Source organism: Salmo salar, chromosome ssa10 (assembly GCF_905237065.1).
Source record: "Salmo salar chromosome ssa10, Ssal_v3.1, whole genome shotgun sequence".
In the NCBI taxonomy this organism is placed as follows: Eukaryota; Metazoa; Chordata; class Actinopteri; order Salmoniformes; family Salmonidae; genus Salmo; species Salmo salar.
In genome coordinates, this window is record NC_059451.1 from 26,587,485 (window position 1) to 26,604,944 (window position 17,460).

A 17,460-nucleotide genomic window follows, 5' to 3' on the forward strand; every position below is an offset into this window, starting at 1 on the left:
CTATCTGTGTACAAAACATCACAACCGCAAGGCTCTCCAGAGGGTGGTGATGTCTGCACAACGCATCACCGGGGGCAAACTACCTGCCCTCCAAGACACCTACAACACCCGATGTCACAGAAAGGCAAGACAATAACCACCCGAGCCACTGCCTGTTCACCCCGCTTCCATCCAGAAGGCGAGGTCAGTACAGGTGCACCAAAGCTGGGACAGAGAGATTGAAAAACAGCTTCTTTATCAAGGCCATAAGATTGTTAAACAGCCACCACTAGCACAGAGAGGCGGCTGCCTACCTACATTCTTGATATCATTGGCCACTTTAATAAATGGAACACAAGTCACTTTTATAATGCCACTTTAAGAATGTTTACATGTCTCGCATTACTCATCTCATATGTATATAATGTATACTGTATCCTTCACTATCTTCTTTACTATCTATTGCATCTTAGCTGCTCTGTCACTGCTCATCCATATATTTTATACTTATATATTCTCATCCCATTCCTTTACTAGATTGTGTGTATTAGTTTTGTTGTGGAATTTGTTAGATATTACCTGTTAGATACTGTTGCACTGTCGGATCTAGAAGCATAAGCATTTCGCTACACTCGCAATAACGTCTGCTAACCATGTGTATGTGACCAATAAGATTTTATTTGAGTTGCAGACCCCCTTTTGCCCTCAAAATAGCCTCAATTTGTCTACAAGTTGTCACAAGCGTTCCACAGGGAAGCTGGCCCTTTAAGATACCTCAATAGAAAATGACTTGCGTAAAAGTAAGTCACCCAGTAAAATACGATTTGAGTAAAAGTCTAAAAGTATTTGGTTTTAAATATACTTAAGTATCAAAGTAAATGTAATTGCTATAATATATTTAAGTATCAAAAGTAAAAGTGTAGATCATTTCAAATTCCTTATATTTAGCAAACTAGACTGCACCAGTTTGTTTTTAATTTACGGATATCCAGGGGCACACTCCAACACATAATTTACAAACGAAGCATGTGTGTTTAGTGAGTCCGCCAGATCAGAGGCCGTAGATGACCTGGGATGTTCTCTTGCTAAGTGTGATAATTGGACAATTTCCTGCCCTGCTAAGAATTGAAAATGTAAAGACTACATTTGGGTGTCAGGGAAAATGTATGGGGTAACAAGTACATTATTTATTTGGGGATGTAGTGAAGTGGGCTCTCCTCCTTGGCAGATGTAAGGCGTTTAAGCATGTTAACCCTTGCAAGGCTGCCGGCCCAGATGGTATCCCTAGCCGCGGCCTCAGAGCATGCGCAGACCAGCTGGCTGGTGTGTTTACAGATATATTCAATCTCTCCCTATCCCAGTCTGTTGTCCCCACATGCTTCCAGATGTCCACCATTGTCCCTGTACATAAGAAAGCAAAGATAATTAAACTAAATGACTATCGCACAGTAGCACTCAACTCTGTCATCATGAAGTGCTTTGAGAGACTAGTCGAGGATCATATCACCTCCACCTTACCTGCCACCCTAGAATTTCTTCAATTTGCTTACCGCCCCAATAGATCCACAGACGATGCAATCGCCACACTGCCCACTGCCCTGTCCCATCTGGACAAGAAGCATGCATACCTATGTAAGAATGCTGTTCATTGACTATAGCTCAGCATTCAACACCATAGTACCCTCCAAGCTCATCATTAAGCTCGAGGCCCTGGGTCTGAACCCCACCCTGTGCAACTGGATCCTGGACTTCCTGACGGGTCGCCCCCAGGTGGTGAAGGTAGGAAACAACGCCTCTTCGCTGATCCTCAACATTGGGGCCCCACAAGGGTGTGTGCTCAGCCCCCTCCTGTACTCCCTGTTTACCCATGACTGCGTGGCCAAGCACGGCTCCAACTCAATCGTCAAGTTTGCAGACGACACAACAGTAGTAGGCTTGATTACCAACAATGATGAGACAGCGATAAAGGGAGGAGGTGAGGGCTCTGGGAGAGTGGTGCCAGGAAAATAACTTCTCACTCAATGTCAACAAAACTAAGGAGATGATCGTGGACTTCAAGAAACAGCAGAGGGAGCACCCCCCTATCCACATTGATGGGACCGCAGTAGAGAAGGGGGAAAGCTTAAAGTTCCTCGGTGTACACATCACTGACTAACTGAAATGATCCACCCACACAGACAGTGTGGTGAAGAAGGCACAACAGCGCCTCTTCAACCTCAGGACGCTAAAGAAATTTGGCTTAACACCTAAAATCCTCACAAAATTTTACAGATGCACAATCGAGAGCATCCTGTCAGGCTGTATCACCGCCTGGTACAGCAACTGCACCGCCCACAACCGCAAAGCTCTCCAGAGGGTGGTGCGGTCTGCCCAACACATCACTGGGGGAAAACTTCCCGCCCTCCTGGACACCTACAGCACCTGATGCCACACGAAGGCCAAAAAGATCATCAAGGACATCAACCACCCGAGCCACTGAGGTCTGTACAGGTGCATCAAACCTGAGACCAAGAGATTGAAAAACAGCTTCTATCTCAAGGCCATCAGACTGCTAAACAAACAGCCATCACTAGCATATGAGAGGTGGCTACCAATAAGACATAGATTAGGAATCACTGGCCACTTTTAGAAATGGATCACTAGCCACTTTAATAATGTTTCCGTATCTAGCATTACTCATCTCACATGTAGAAACTGCACTCCACACTATTCTACGGTATCTTAGTCACTTTTAAATTGTTTTTACATATTGCATTACCCATCTCATATGTACAGTTGAAGTCGGAAGTTTGCATACACCTTAGCCAAATACATTTAAATGCAGTTTTTCACAATTCCTGGCATTTAATCATAGTAAAAATTCACTGTTCAGTTAGGATCACCACTTTATTTTAAGAATGTGAAATGTCAGAATAAAAGTAGAGAGAATGATTTATTTCAGCTTTTATTTATTTCATCACATTCCCAGTGGGTCAGAGGTTTACATACACTCAATTAATATTTGGTAGCATTGCCTTTAAATTGTTTTAAATTGTCAAACGTTTCAGGTAGCCTTCCACAAGCTTCCCACAATAAGTTGGGTGAATCTTGGCCCATTTCTCCTGACAGAGCTGGTGTAACTGAGTCAGGTTTGTAGGCCTCCTTGCTCGCACACACTTTTTCAGCTCTGCCCACAAATGTTCTATGGGATTGAGGTCAGGGCTTTGTGATGGCCACTTCAATACCTTGACTTTGTTGTCCTTATGCCATTTTGCCACAACTTTGGAAGTACGCTTGGGGTCATTGTCCTTTTGGAAGACCCATTTGCGACCAAGCTTTAACTTCTTGACTGATGTCTTGAGATGTTTCTTCATTATATCCACATCATTTTCCTCCCTCATGATGCCATCTATTTTGTGAAGTGCACCAGTCCCTCCTGCAGCAAAGCACCCCCACAACATGATGCTGCCACCCCCGTCATCACGGTTGGGATGGTGTTCTTTGGCTTGCAAGCCTCCCCCTTTTTCCTCCAAACATAACGATGGTCATTTTGACCAAGCAGTTCTATATTTGTTTCGTCAGACCAGAGGACATTTCTCCAAAAAGTATGATTTTGTCCCCATGTGCAGTTGCAAACCGTAATCTGGCTTTTTTATGTTGGTTTTGAAGCATTGGCTTCTTCCTTGCTAAGCGGCCTTTCAGGTTATGTTGATATAGGACTCGTTTTACTGTGGATATAGATACTTTTGTACCTGTTTCCTCCAGCATCTTCACAAGGTCCTTTGCTGTTGTTCTGGGATTGATTTGCACTTTTCTCACTAAAGTACGTTCATCTTTAGGAGACAGAACGCGTCTTCTTCCTGAGTGGTATGACAGCTGCGTGGTCCCATGGTGTTTATACTTGTGTACTATTGTTTGTACAGATGAACATGGTACCTTCAGGCATTTGGAAATTGCTCCCAAGGATGAACCAGACCTGTGGAGTTCTACAATTTCTTTTCTGAGGTCTTGGCTGATTTCTTTTGATTTTCCCATGATGTCAAGCAAAGAGGCACTGAGTTTGCAGGTAGGCCTTGAAATACATCCACAGGTACACCTCCAATTGACTCAAATGATTTCAATTAGCCTAACAGAAGCTTCTAAAGCCATGACATTATTTTCTGGAATTTTCCAAGCTGTTTAAAGGCACAGCAAACTTAGTGTATGTAAACTTCTGACCCACTGGAATTGTGATAGAGTGAATTATAAGTGAAGTAATCTGTCTGTAAACAATTGTTGGAAAAATTACTTGTGTCATGCACAAAGTAGATGTCCTAACCGATTTGCCAAAACTATAGTTTATTAACAAGAAATTTGTGGAGTGGTTGAAAAACGAGTTTTAATGACTCCAACCTAAGTGTTAATGTAAACTTCCGACGTCAACTATACATGTTTTTTGGGTATATGTTAAATATTACTGCACTGTCAGAGCTAGAAGTGCAAGCATTTCGCTACACCCGCAATAACATCTGCTAAACACATGTATGTTACCAATACATTTGATTTTATTTTATTTTTATTTGAAGTAAAAGTCCCACGTAGTTTGGCGTATTTTTTTTTTTACAACATTTTGAACGTTTACCTAAAAATGTTATTTTTCCATCAGACCTGTCACATTTTTTACCCAACATGTATGTTACTAAGCATAAAAAGGTTGGATGGAAACCTGGTTACTGGTGGTGATATTCATGTTGAATTAAAAAGGAAAATGTCTCTCTTGAAACAAGCTGAGTCATGATTAATGTACATTACAAGTGTCAGTACAGTCCTGAACCGTAACAACATATTGGTCAAAAGGGTGCTAAATTCCACATAAATCCATGCCGGATTTTGCACACAACGCACCGTTATAAGGTGGGCGTGCTCATAGCTATAGTTTCCACCAGCAAAATAAACTACCGGTACTTATGCAATTCAGTAATTCACAGAGGTACTGTTTTTGAAACGCGGTGAGTCCTGTCGCTAGCTGCAGAATTAAATAACTGGACAAGTTACTGGATTGCTTAAAAGGGTGTTTTACTACGATATATTTACTGACAACCAAGGACACCACATGGAAACTCACACCACCGGTGCTAAGGTGCTTCTCAACCATGCTACGACATTGAATCTGCACACGGGAAATTTAGTAAACCGTAGCCGACTCAAGAAAAAATGTCCGTCTTCACCTAGTGAAGAGGTAAGACTGACCATTGACTCTGTCATAACTAGCTAGCTAATGTAAGACGTTTGAAACGAGTGCATCACGGCTGGTCAGCTAACTGGCTAGATAATGTTGTTGCTAACTAGCTTGAAAAACCATGGCCTCGACGTAAATTAGTGCGTTTGGTAGCTCAACAACCATGCGTTGTCTTTCCTATATCTATCCCCATTACGTCATTAGAAAACATCAGTTCGCGTTATGTAGTCTGACGTTTATGGCTGTATTGCAAGCCCTGTCAGGGTCATGAGTCACCTGATAGTCAGATTCAAAGATTCATGAGGACATTTTAAATGAACAAAGCCAGGATTTGGCAGGACCTGGTTTGACTTATCTTGTGTAGATTATAGAAGGCCAGCTTTAATTCGGCATGGAGAACAATCATAAAACGATTTCCTTGAAGCTGTGCCCAACTTGACTCGTAAGTGTAGCGAAGAATCTCCATTTAGCATTTAATAGTGTTGATGTTGTATAGTAAGCCATAGCTCTGGATCAGAACTTAATAATGCGCACATTTTCATACTGTCCAAGACACTAACTGCCAGCAGTGTACAAAATAATCCTATACTTTCCATGTCTGGCAATCTTTCACAGCATCATTGAGTGATCTGTAGGCATCATTGAAAGCCCTACCTAGTTACGAAGTGTTGTTTATAGCAAACATGTTAAAACTTCCATTAATTTACAGTCCACTCTTTTAATACTTTTTTTTTTACCATTACAGATTCAAGACTGTGTTCGAGCTACACTTAGTGAGTGGTTTGCCACGATACCACCACCAACTTCACCAACGGTTAGGCAGTTTCCTTTTATTTATTTGTTTATTTATTGATCTCTAGTTGCTATAAATGAATGGGCTGAAGCACGGGTTGCCTATCTGCATCTAACCTATTGGACTAATAATTAGCTAGATCCCAAATGTGATCTTTTAACTAGTTAGCATCCTATTGATTTATAAAAAAAAAAAAAAACTTGCATCAACACAGTACATCAACACGCCTTCCCTGTGGCTCAGTTGGTAGAGCATGGTGTGTGCAACGCCAGCATGGTGTGTGCAACGCCAGGGTTGTGGGTTTCGATTCCCACGGGGGGCCAGTACCAATTTATTTATTTTTTTATCATGTATTCATTACTGTAAGTCGCTCTGGATAAGAGCGTCTGCTAAATGACTAAAATGTAAATGTATAATGTAGGCCAACCTGTTAGGATAACTTGGGGTCACCTAGGGTAACAGAAATGACTTCATGTCACCATTTCCCCCCCTCCCCCCCCCCAAACACTTTCCCTGATTGCCACTACTCTTGTTCAACTAAGCATGTAATCTGTTACCACAATTTAAGTCGCTCCCCAACAAATAATTACAGGTATTGTGTTTTACCCCAAGTTACCCTACAATTGACCCATGTTACATTTAGTCCCACTCTCCCAATGCACTCACTGCAAACTCAGGGTTTAAAATGGTGCAGTTCACAGATATTTAGGAGTTGAGAAATAAAGTAGGAATGGAAAGCTGGGATCCCCCTCTTTTTAATAAAGGCCATTAAAACTGCTGTTTTCCTTGCGATTGCCAGAATTGTTGTGCATTGACTGCTTATCGGAATGCATGTTTTCCTCCCTATGGTACTCATAACTTGAACACACAACAGGCTGACCAGGGAACTAGAAACTATTATACTATGGGTTGTCTGATTTATCTATTCATTTGTTGTTTTGTTTGCAGAGGAAAACTACATCTGGACTGCTCTAGCATCTTCAGAGTGCTCCTCGGCAGAAATATTGTTCATGTTAAATATTTTTTTGGCCTGGTGGCAATGATTTTACCGTGGCGCAGCGCCACAGCTAAATGACTGCAGCGGAAAAACTGGAGAGGCATCACACTCCATCCACCCACTCAATACCACATACAGTGCATTTGGAAAGTATTCAGACCCCTTCCCTTTTTCCACATTTTGTTACATTACAGCCTTGTTCTAAAATGGATTAAACAAATGTTCCTCATCAATCTTTGTTGCTAGATTGAATCCCCGAGCTGACAAGGTAAAAATCTGTCGTTCTGCCCCTGAACAAAGCAGTTAACCCACTGTTCCTAGGCTGTCATTGTAAATAAGAATTTGTTCTTAACTGACTTGCCTAAAAGGAATCTACACGCAATACCACAAAGCAAAAACAGGTTTTTAGACATTTTTGAAAATCTATTTAAAAAAACGGATACCTTATTTACATAACAATTCAGACCCTTTGCTATGTGACTCTAATTTGAGCTCAGGTGCATCCTGTTTCCATTGATCATCCTTGACGTTTCTACAACTTGGAGTCAACCTGTGGTAAATGCAATTGATTGGACATTATTTGGAAAGGCACACACATGTCTATATAAGGTCCCACAGTTGACAGTGCATGTCAGAGCAAATACCAAGCCATGAGGTCGAAGGAATTGTTCGTAGAGCTCCGAGACAGGATTGTGTCGGCACAGATCTGGAGAAGGGTACCAAAAAATTTCTGCAACATTGAAGGTCCCCAAAAACACAGTGGCCTCCATCATTCTTAAATAGAAGAAGTTTGGAACCACCAAGACTCTTCCTAGAGCTGGCCAAACTGAGCAATCGGGAGAAGGGTCTTGGTCAAGGAGGTGACCAAGAACTCGATGGTCACTCTGACAGAGCTCTAGAGTTCCTCTGTGGAGATGGGAGAACCTTCCAGAAGGACAATGATCTCTGCAGCACTTCACCAATCAGGCCTTTATGGTAGAGTGGCCAGACAGAAGCCACTCCTCAGTAAAAGGCACATGACAGCCAGCTTGGAATTTGCCACAAACACCTAAAGGGCTCTGACCATGAGAAACAAGTTTCTCTGGTCTAATGAAACCAAAATTGAACTCTTTGGCCTGAATGCCAAGCGTCATGTCTGGAGGAAACCTGGCACCATCCCTACGGTGAAGCATAGTGGTTGTGGCAGTATCATGCTGTGGGGATGTTTTTCAGCAGCAGGGACTGGGAGACTAGTCGGGATCGAGGCAAAGATGAACAAAGCAAAGTACAGAGAGATCCTTGATGAAAACCTGCTCCAGAGCGCTCAGGACCTCAGACTGGGGTGAAGGTTCACCTTCCAACAGGACAACAACCCTAAGAACACAGCTAAGACAACACAGAAATGGTTTCAGGACAAGTCTCAATGTCCTTAAGGGGCCCAGCCAGAGCCCCGACTTGATAAATTAGCAAAAATTGTATCTGTTTTTGCTTTGTCATGGGTTATTGTGTGTAGATTTGGGGGGGGGGACTATTGAATCCATTTTAGAATAAGGCTGTAACGAAAAAGTGAAGGGGTCTGAACTTTGCGAATGCATTGAAGTTCGTCACACTGATAAAGGCTATTGTAGCTGCATAGCATCTGCGTTTTTTTTGTAAAAAATATATATATATATATTATTGCTATGCATACGCTTTAAAGACTAATTTATCCACTACATGAAAGTGCTTTGATTATTTCTGAAAATTTGTTTGAACTAAGGTTTTTTTTCGGCATTTACTATCCAGCATCAACTACCTTTTTGTTCTATAGTCTTTATCCCATGGTATACAACTATACCCACAGAAGCACTCCTCTCCTGTGTGTCTACCACATAGCCTAGCTGTATTTCCCATGCATGTTTTATTTCTACATAGCTACAAAACAGCTATTAACCCAACTTCCAAACACCGATTATAGTGTCCATAATCTTTTTACCAAGTTCCCATGGTGACCAAGTGTCCACAGTATCTCTGATCAGCTAACATTTTACATCTAGCATAAATGAAAAGGGATGGCTCTATAATGAACAGTACTTGTGTAACCATTGGTTACTTCTACGCGATAGCGTTCTTCTCCTGGGAAAACAAAATAGCTGTCTGACTGCAAAGAATTCCTCAGACTGATGAAAGGGAACTGTCATTTTGATCGTTCATGCAAAGTTGCCTGCGAAAGGTTCTACATGTGCTTCTGCTGTGAGGTTGGCGTGGCTTTGCCCTGTGGTATTTCTGCTAATCTGCTTCAGCACGCTCAGTGAATACAGATGAGGGGGGGTCTAAGCCCTAGTTAAAACATATTTTAAATTCGATGCGGTGATAGTTCTGTCATTTTCTCATTGGAAGGGCGGGAATAGAGGGCTGTCTGAAACCATTAAGTGCACCTCGTCTGACTTTTGATGATAGTTCGGCAGCCTCCGCCGCATATTCGGCACCCTGCAAATGAAGCACACCTGTTTCATGCAGCATGCCAGAGCGAGCAGTTCTTCCACTGTCGGGAGAAATGGTAATTGCATGCAAATAAAGATTGCTTCGCTACAAACACGCACATTCATGGTCTCGGATTCGTAGGTGGAGGACATTGAGAGATCATTGTTATGCCTTAAAACCTTAGCCCCCAAACCAACGAGGAAGTCTGGCTGTAGTGTTGCCAGCCCGCTCTTCATTTCCATTCAGTTCGACTCGCCATAAATTCGGCGTCTGAACTGTGCGTTACGTACACACAGCCAAAGCTTATTGGAGCAATCCTGCAATGAAATCCCACAAGATTGTGAAACAGAAATTCTGGGTTCGTATTTGGACAAAGTGGAGGCACTATTGAAGTTTCTTCTTGTTCTTTATGTAATTTTAAGCTTCATTTTATTTTAATTTTTTTACAAACTTTTGTTGTAGTTTGAGTACATGTTCTAATATTGATTGACACCTATTTATTTAGGACTTACCAGACACAATTGACTGCTCCATCCCTCAAGCTACAGAAGCAATCACACCTGAGGAGAGAGAGGAGCTGAAGGTTTCAGGTGAGTTTTACTGTTACTTATGGCTTTCATGACAATGGACATAGTGAGGATATGAGACCGTAGTGTGGCATTGACATGAGGAGTTCTGAGCTCAGTATGTGAATTGCATGACAAAAATGCCTTTCCTGTTACCTTGCCGAAGGGTTGCTTTTATCATTAACATGTCCATATTCTTGCTTTACAGTCAAACTATTTATTTGCGAGGCAGACCTCTCTTCAATCAAAGATGCAGTAGATAAGGGTGAGTATTACATTTGTTACAAATAAGCAAAGAACCATATTGACTCAGTGACTGCCAAAAGTCATTTGGCATGTGCCATAGTCTATAAACCTGATCATGCTGTCATATCAAAATTCAACAGACCAAAGTAGACGTTAGTTTCAGTGAAGTTCTGTCTGTTCCTGGACCACACCCAATTCATGTTTGCATAACCTCAACCAATTTTGTGCTTTAAGTTTCATGCTCATAAGATGGACTGTTTCTGACAGCTTGCCAGGCCCTGGCTGTGTCCCAGCTGGACTCAGTGATCATTGCGCCCCCTGCTCTGCCTGAGGAAGAGAGCCAGACCCTGGCCAACCTGCAGCCTGCCTGGAGGGAACTGGAGGGTCTGGTGCAAAGCCACAAGATCGCTACCATCGGCACCTCCGACCTGGACAAGGAGCTCCTGGAGCAGCTCTACAACTGGGCCCAGGTGAGTGTTGATGAGGCCCTCAGATTGTTCTAGGATTGCTTTGGTGTATTTGGGGTTTTGAATTGTTTTATTTTCTCCTGGTCTAGGTGAAACCCAGTAGTAACCAGGTGAATCTGGCCTCCTGCTGTGTGATGCCCCCTGACTTGACTGCTTTTGCAAAGGAGTTTGACATTCAGCTACTGACTCATAATGACCCAAAAGGTGAAAACTCTGCTCTTGCATTTGAATTTGTGATATTTTCACTATATAATCAGATTGTTTTACATGAGTAGGGTACAGACAGAATGTGTGTGTGCTCTGAGGGGCAGTGAATTAACATATTGTCTCTTTTCCTGTAGAACTGATTACTGCTGCCAGCTTCCAGGAGGCAGTGCAGGAGAGCACTCAGGACCTGAAGGTGGCAGACTGGAGGTTGGAGTGGGTTTTGCGGTACTCCATCATAGTCAAAAGCAGGGGGATCATCAAAGCAAAAGGTTACCTTGTTCATGCAAAGAGAAGCAGCCTGTAGCGTGTCCTCTGAAAACCAGTTGTTCAGATGTTATTCATGACCAATGCATTCATAGTAATGAAACCACTTACCCTTCTGCATTGCAGTGGAAGCTGTGTTTTAAAGACTGATAGGTAGCTAAACTTTTATCCAACATGGTTTCAAAGCTGATTTCTCTTATTTTCTCCCTGCATCTACTTGATTTCTGCTGTATCAAGGATTATGGGGTATTATGAAAAAATTATGCATTGGTACCACAGAATTTGTATTTTAGTACAATGACAGAATTATTCTAAAGCAGTTTAAAGGGGAAACAGCCTCTAACCCACTATGGAAATGTCCTATGATATTTTTACATTGTAAATTGATCAGAAAATGTATTTGAGATGAGTCATTTGGATCTGTTGTTAAAGCTTGAGTCGTATGTAAAGTCCTAATGCTCTCTGTGTATGAGCAGCTTCTACTGTATAATACTGGCACCCTCTATTGGTAATGGGGGGGAATAAGGCCTAATTCCAATCGACATTTATGGTTAGTTCAGAAACTATTTTTGATTGTACACATTTTATTTTAAACAAATCTAGTGATACTTTATGGATGTTAGTATTGTCATGTCAAACATTTTAATATATGTTTTAAGCCCTGTACTTACTGAGCATATACTAGGACAGTGGTTCCCAAACTGGGCTGTGCCTCCTAGGGTTTAAATTAGTAGGCTCAACACCTTTATTGTGTACATAATAGCACTGAAAAATTCCAGATTGGCATGGAAAATGAATTACAAGCTCTGAAGTGTCTGGATTATAATGCCTTATTTATCATGGCTTTTCTTCCAGACATGGTCCAAAAAGTTTGATTTCTCTCTTGTACTGTAATTAATATTTCATGTTGCCATTTTCTGTATATCATGTCCTAGAATTGGGTTTATTAAATGATGAAACAGACTAAGTGTTTTATTTTAAAATGAATGTGTTAACTGTAAGTCTCTCTGGATAAGTGTCTGCTAAATTACCTAAATGTGTTCAGGTATAGTGCTAAGCCAGTTTTTCTCTTATGAGTCAGTCAGTCACGCAATTAGCAATGTCCGCTATCTGAACTTGTCGTAATCATGGCCGACTACCGACCGGGCACGGAAACATTTACTTTCTCTCTGTCATCGATAGAGGGGGGGGGCTAAACTGTTTTCCCTGCCAGAATGGGTGGCCATGATTCAGTTACCTAACCAAGGCCACCCTACCTCCTATACTCCCATCTGATGATTAACAGAACGGCAAGAGCGCAGGCTCCTGTGGTTTGCAGTTGCAGTAAAATCAAAAAATATATATATATATATAGTACCAGTCAAAAGTTTGGAGACACCTACTCAAGGGTTTTTCATTATTTTTACTATTTTCTACATGGTAGATAGTAGATTTCAATTAACAGGTGTGCCTTAAGTAAATTTGTGGAATTTAGCCCTATTTGGTAGAAGTCCAAGTCCATATGTTAAGAACAGCTCAAATAAGCAAAGAGAAACAACAGTCCATTTTGTTTGTTTTGTTTATTCCATGTGTAACTCTGTGTCAATGCTACGCTTTATCTTGGCCAGGTCGCAGTTGCAAATGAGAGCTTGTTCTCAACTAGCCTACCTGGTTAAATAAAGGTAAAATAAAAAAACTTTTAAGACATGAAGTCAGTCAATGCAGAACATTTCAAAAACTTTGAAAGGTTCTTCAAGTGCAGTCGCAAAAACCATTAAGCCCTATGATGAAACGGGCTCTCATGAGGACCGCCACAGGAAAGGAAGACCTAGAGTTACCTCTGCTGCAGAGGATAAGTTCATTAGAACTGAACCTCAAGATTGCAGGCCAAATAAATGCTTCACAGAGTTCAAATAACAGACACATCTCACCATCAACTGTTCAGAGGAGACTGTGAATCAGGCCTTCATGGTTGAATTGCTGCAAAGAAACCACTACTAAAGGACACCAATAAGAGACTTGCTTGGGCTAAGAAATCCATGAGTAATGGACATTAGACCAGTTTAAATTTGTCTTTTGGTCTGATGAGTCCAAATTTGAGATTTTTGGTTCCAACTGCCGTGTCTTTGTGAGACGCAGAGTAGGTGAACAGATGATCTCTGCATGTGTGATTCCCACCGTGAAGCATGGAGGAGGAGGTGTGATAGTGTTTTGCTGGTGACACTGTGATTTTATTTAGAATTCAATGCACACGCAACCAGCATTCGCAGCAATACACCATCCCAGGCTGTGTAAGGGCTATTTGACCAAGAAGGAGAGCGATGGACTGTTCAAATCAAATCACATTTTATTGGTCATACACATGGTTAGCAGATGTTGTTGCGAGTGCAGTGAAATTCTTGTGCTTCTAGTTCAGACAGTGCAGCAATATCTAACACGTAATCTAACAATTCCACACAACTACCCAATACACACAAATCTAAGTAAAGGAATGGAATAAGAGTATAAACATAAAAATATATGGATGAGCAATGACAGAGCGGCATAGGCAAGATGCAATAAATGGTATAAAATGCAGTATATACATATGAGATGGGTAATGCAAGATATGTAAACATTATTAGGCTCGCAGGGGCCGAAGGATAGTCACAGGCGGGGCGCAGCCTGAAGCAATAAAGGAAGAGGATGTGTCTGAGGTAGACTCTTGTTCCTCCTCAGTGTCTGGCTACAGAGGACCAAACATTCGCGGAGCCCCCAGGACTCCGAGGAAGACCGTTCTCAAAGACTGCCAAACAGGACCATAATAATTCTTGCAGCTCAGTGGTGTCTGAGTCCAAGGTTCTTGACTTCCAGACCAGTGTGACCAGGAGCACAAGGACTACTTCAAAGTATCATACTGAGGACACTGAGCTTTCAGATCCTGAGTCTTGTCTCTGCTCAGACATCCACGGTGTGTAGAGCTACCAGAAGCAGGACGGGTTGGTTTGTTGATGCTATCCCCATGCATTTAGCGGAAACCACTGATGGCTCTAAGTCCCCTCTACTCCACAGGAGAAGCAGAGGTGTGGTTAAAGCAGTTCCCTGTGACCTCCAGACTTGTGACTCAGGGCTTTGAGTCTGGGCCAAGTATGACTCCCAGGAGGTTCACTTGCAGGTGGCCTGTTCCTAAACTGACAGGCACCACTGTAACGGACTCTGAGTCTGACCAGACTGATGTGTAGATACCCTTCTGGGTAGCTTGGTGAGAGACAGGGGCACCCCCTGTAGTAGTCGCACTGGATCCAACCGCAGTTCCAGGGCAGCTCCACTTACCCGGCTAACAGCCAAGGCCCTGGATATACTAGTTGAGAAATCCCTATGCCAGTCAGATAAGGTGAGTGTATCTGAGTTTGCAGAGGATAGTGTGTCAGAGGACCATCAATTAGAGGACGCAATCAACGCTGATCCATAGTGCTCCGTGATAGAAGTAGGTGAAGAAAAGACGATCCTTGAGGATCAGGATGTAGTGATTGATGAGCCAGAGCCCATCCAAGTTCCAAAATCTGCTCTGGAGCAAACTGGGAGTGTGACAGTCTCTCAGGATGCAGAGGTCACTAGTGTACAACAGGAGTCCATAGAGAAAACCGTCCGTGAAGAGCCAGAGAAGAATACCTCTGAGGCAGATGTCCCTGCTCAGCAAAACATCAGAAAAGATGAGAAAGTGATCCCGGCAGTCTGAAGTCAGTGACAGTCTGTGAGAGTGCTGATGCAGAGATTGCTGAGGCTCTTTGTGAGCCTGCGGTGGAAGCAGAAGACCAGCAGAGGGAGCTGTCCACTGAGGATGCAGCAGATGCGGACGCCCCAGTGATAATAGAACAGGAGTCGATAACACCAGCTGATGCGCAAGTCTCTCTCGATCATACAGTAAAAATAACGGTGTGTGAAAATGCAATGTCCCCTGTTATAGTGGTGTCTGAGGAAAAGGCCATAGATGTAAACCCCCACAGAGGTCCTCAATCGGAGGTAGACAGCCAGGAATGTAAGGCATTGCCTAATGAGGAGACTATGGACATGAGCAGCACAATAGTACCTGAGAATGAAAGGGCTGATCAAGATGAAGCCCCTCACACCACAGAGCCCGTTGTGGTGACCTCTATCCAGGACCTGAAGGTCAGTGTATCTGACGCTGACAAGCTAGAGGAGCCCAGAGACACGGTCATCATACAGAAATCTGGCGTGATCAGTTTACTGGAGAGCAGTGATGAAGACGATGACAATAGCCAGCATTCTGAGGAGGAAGGGGATGGTCCTGATGGTGAAGAGGAAGCTGTCTATATAGAGGATGAAGAGGATGCAGGCCCATCCAGACCTCAAGCTGCTGCTGCTCAGTCCTCGGCTCCTGATGGCCTGTTTGTCATAGACACCCAACCTGGCCTTCAGTCAGATGAACAGTGCTACGTGGATGAGAAGGAAAAGGAGGGGGACACTGCGGGTGACACGGAGGCCATTGAAGAGCAAGATCAGGAAGAATGTGTTGATCAGAAGGGAGACTTTGATAAAGATGCACAAGTCCTCTTCACAAGCAGAAATCCACAATTGTAAGTATCTGTTTTTTGTTGTTGTTCATGACCATGTCATCTGTGCATTTAAAAATGGCTATAAGTTGGAAGGGCTACACTGCCATTTTTATTCTGAATGGATAGCACGATTTCGTTTTTTTAAATCTCAAGCAATGGAGCTATTTACTCAAATATTGAATTGCAATGCCAAGCACGTATAAAGACTTTTCACATTCATTTTCATTAACATATCAAGAGCGAACCAGTTGGAGACTAGACAATGCTTCCTCTCCTGGGTAATTATTTGAGACAATCTGTTATAGGAAAGAGTTGTCCAGCCGCATTGACCCGGGCCTGAGAGTGAAGGAGCTTGGGGGATTATACATCAATTTTGATGGCAGCAAATCAAAGACTGTCTCTAACTCCCTGAAAAAACTAAAGGAACAGAAGAGCCAAGATGAGGTAAATAACTTTCATTGATTTTGTTTTGAAGGTGATATATGGCGTAGAATTGGTAATGAATTGTGCAGTTATGCAAGGCTGGGTAATTCAATAACGAGAGGAAGTTTTTCATGAATTTCAACCCTTTGACTGCCATGGATCTCTGCGTTTTTCAGATTTTCTGCTTCTCCTACATTGTGATTTGTTTTCTCTGTTGGCAGTTGATGAAGAAAAGTGTTATTGGCCCAGAACTTGAGAAGAGAGATGCTGTGCCTCCATACAGGGAGTCCAAACAGGCTGCGAAACTGAAGCGCAAAGTGAATACATGTCCATGTACCCTTGTTTATTAATTTAGAAAAGGAAGTAGTGTGATACAAGGAGAAGTTATATTTTTACTACATTTAGCCATTTTTGTTCACTCATTGACTGGCATGTTTCCCCCTTGGCTTGCCATGCTCAGGAGGAGAGGGAGAAGACAACTGGAGCCGGCTGGTTTAACATGCGGGCTCCTGAAATGACAGAGGAATTAAAGGGCGACCTCAAAGCACTGAAAATGCGTGGAGCAATGGACCCCAAGCGGTTTTATAAGAACGATAGAGATGGATTCCCCAAGTATTTCCAGGTCAGTAATCATCTAACCCTCAACTGTGCTTGGTTTTCCCAGTGCTCCATATGTTGTGTTCAATGCTATGGGGGGAAAAAAACGTTGAGCCACTATTCCTCACTACTCTTAGCTAGAATTACTGTAAGGATTTACAATGTACTTTTTATTTTGGAACTATTTTAACCTTTTTGTGCTTGAATGTCTTTGTCCCAGGTTGCTACAGTAGTAGATAGCCCTGTGGACTTCTATCATTCCCGTGTCCCGGAGAAAGACCGGAAGAGAACCATGGTGGAGGAGTTGCTTGCTGATGCAGAGTTCAGACAGTAAGTTTCGTTTTACCTTTGTCATGTACAGCTGTTCATATCGTGTCTGAAACTATGGTTTTGGCATAGTGTATGGAAATGCATAACAATTGACAATAAATATTTGATATGAACTACTTAAATGGCTTGTACTTTCCCTTTAACCTCAACAGAACCAACAAGAAGAAATACCAACAGATCATGACAGAAAAAGCAGCCATTGGTGCTGGCAAGAAGAATAAGTTCAGAAAGTGAGTGACTGAGTAATGTTTGTATACAATGCAGTCATGGCTGTATTGAGACCATTATATGTTAATGCCTGATTGAAACCTGTTAAACACATACAGTACCATTTTTAAAGTGTCTGAGTGTCGATGCATCTATTAAATGTTTTATAAACATGAACGAATTATGTATCAACAGATTTTATGACTTTGT

General features: G+C 42.4%; 2 protein-coding genes across 3 annotated transcripts; both read left to right on the forward strand.

Annotated features, from left to right (window-relative positions):
• Nucleotides 1-4,920: 4,920 nt before the first annotated feature.
• Nucleotides 4,921-12,121, forward strand: gsh0 (Glutamate--cysteine ligase regulatory subunit). 2 transcript variants are annotated; one of them, NM_001173943.1, is given in 7 exon segments: nt 4,921-5,176; nt 5,922-5,990; nt 9,914-9,998; nt 10,183-10,239; nt 10,488-10,690; nt 10,777-10,891; nt 11,029-12,121. In NM_001173943.1, coding segments are annotated over 7 exon segments (825 nt in total). In that variant the 5' UTR covers nt 4,921-5,050; the 3' UTR covers nt 11,199-12,121.
• Nucleotides 12,122-15,982: 3,861 nt separating this feature from the next.
• LOC106613476 (deoxynucleotidyltransferase terminal-interacting protein 2-like) lies at nt 15,983-17,427 on the forward strand. The gene is made up of 5 exons (XM_014215750.2): nt 15,983-16,137; nt 16,338-16,433; nt 16,577-16,738; nt 16,934-17,043; nt 17,196-17,427. Exons 2-5 carry the CDS (start codon nt 16,341-16,343, stop codon nt 17,275-17,277), a joined length of 447 nt encoding a protein of 148 aa, XP_014071225.2. The 5' UTR covers nt 15,983-16,137; nt 16,338-16,340; the 3' UTR covers nt 17,278-17,427.
• Nucleotides 17,428-17,460: the final 33 nt, after the last annotated feature.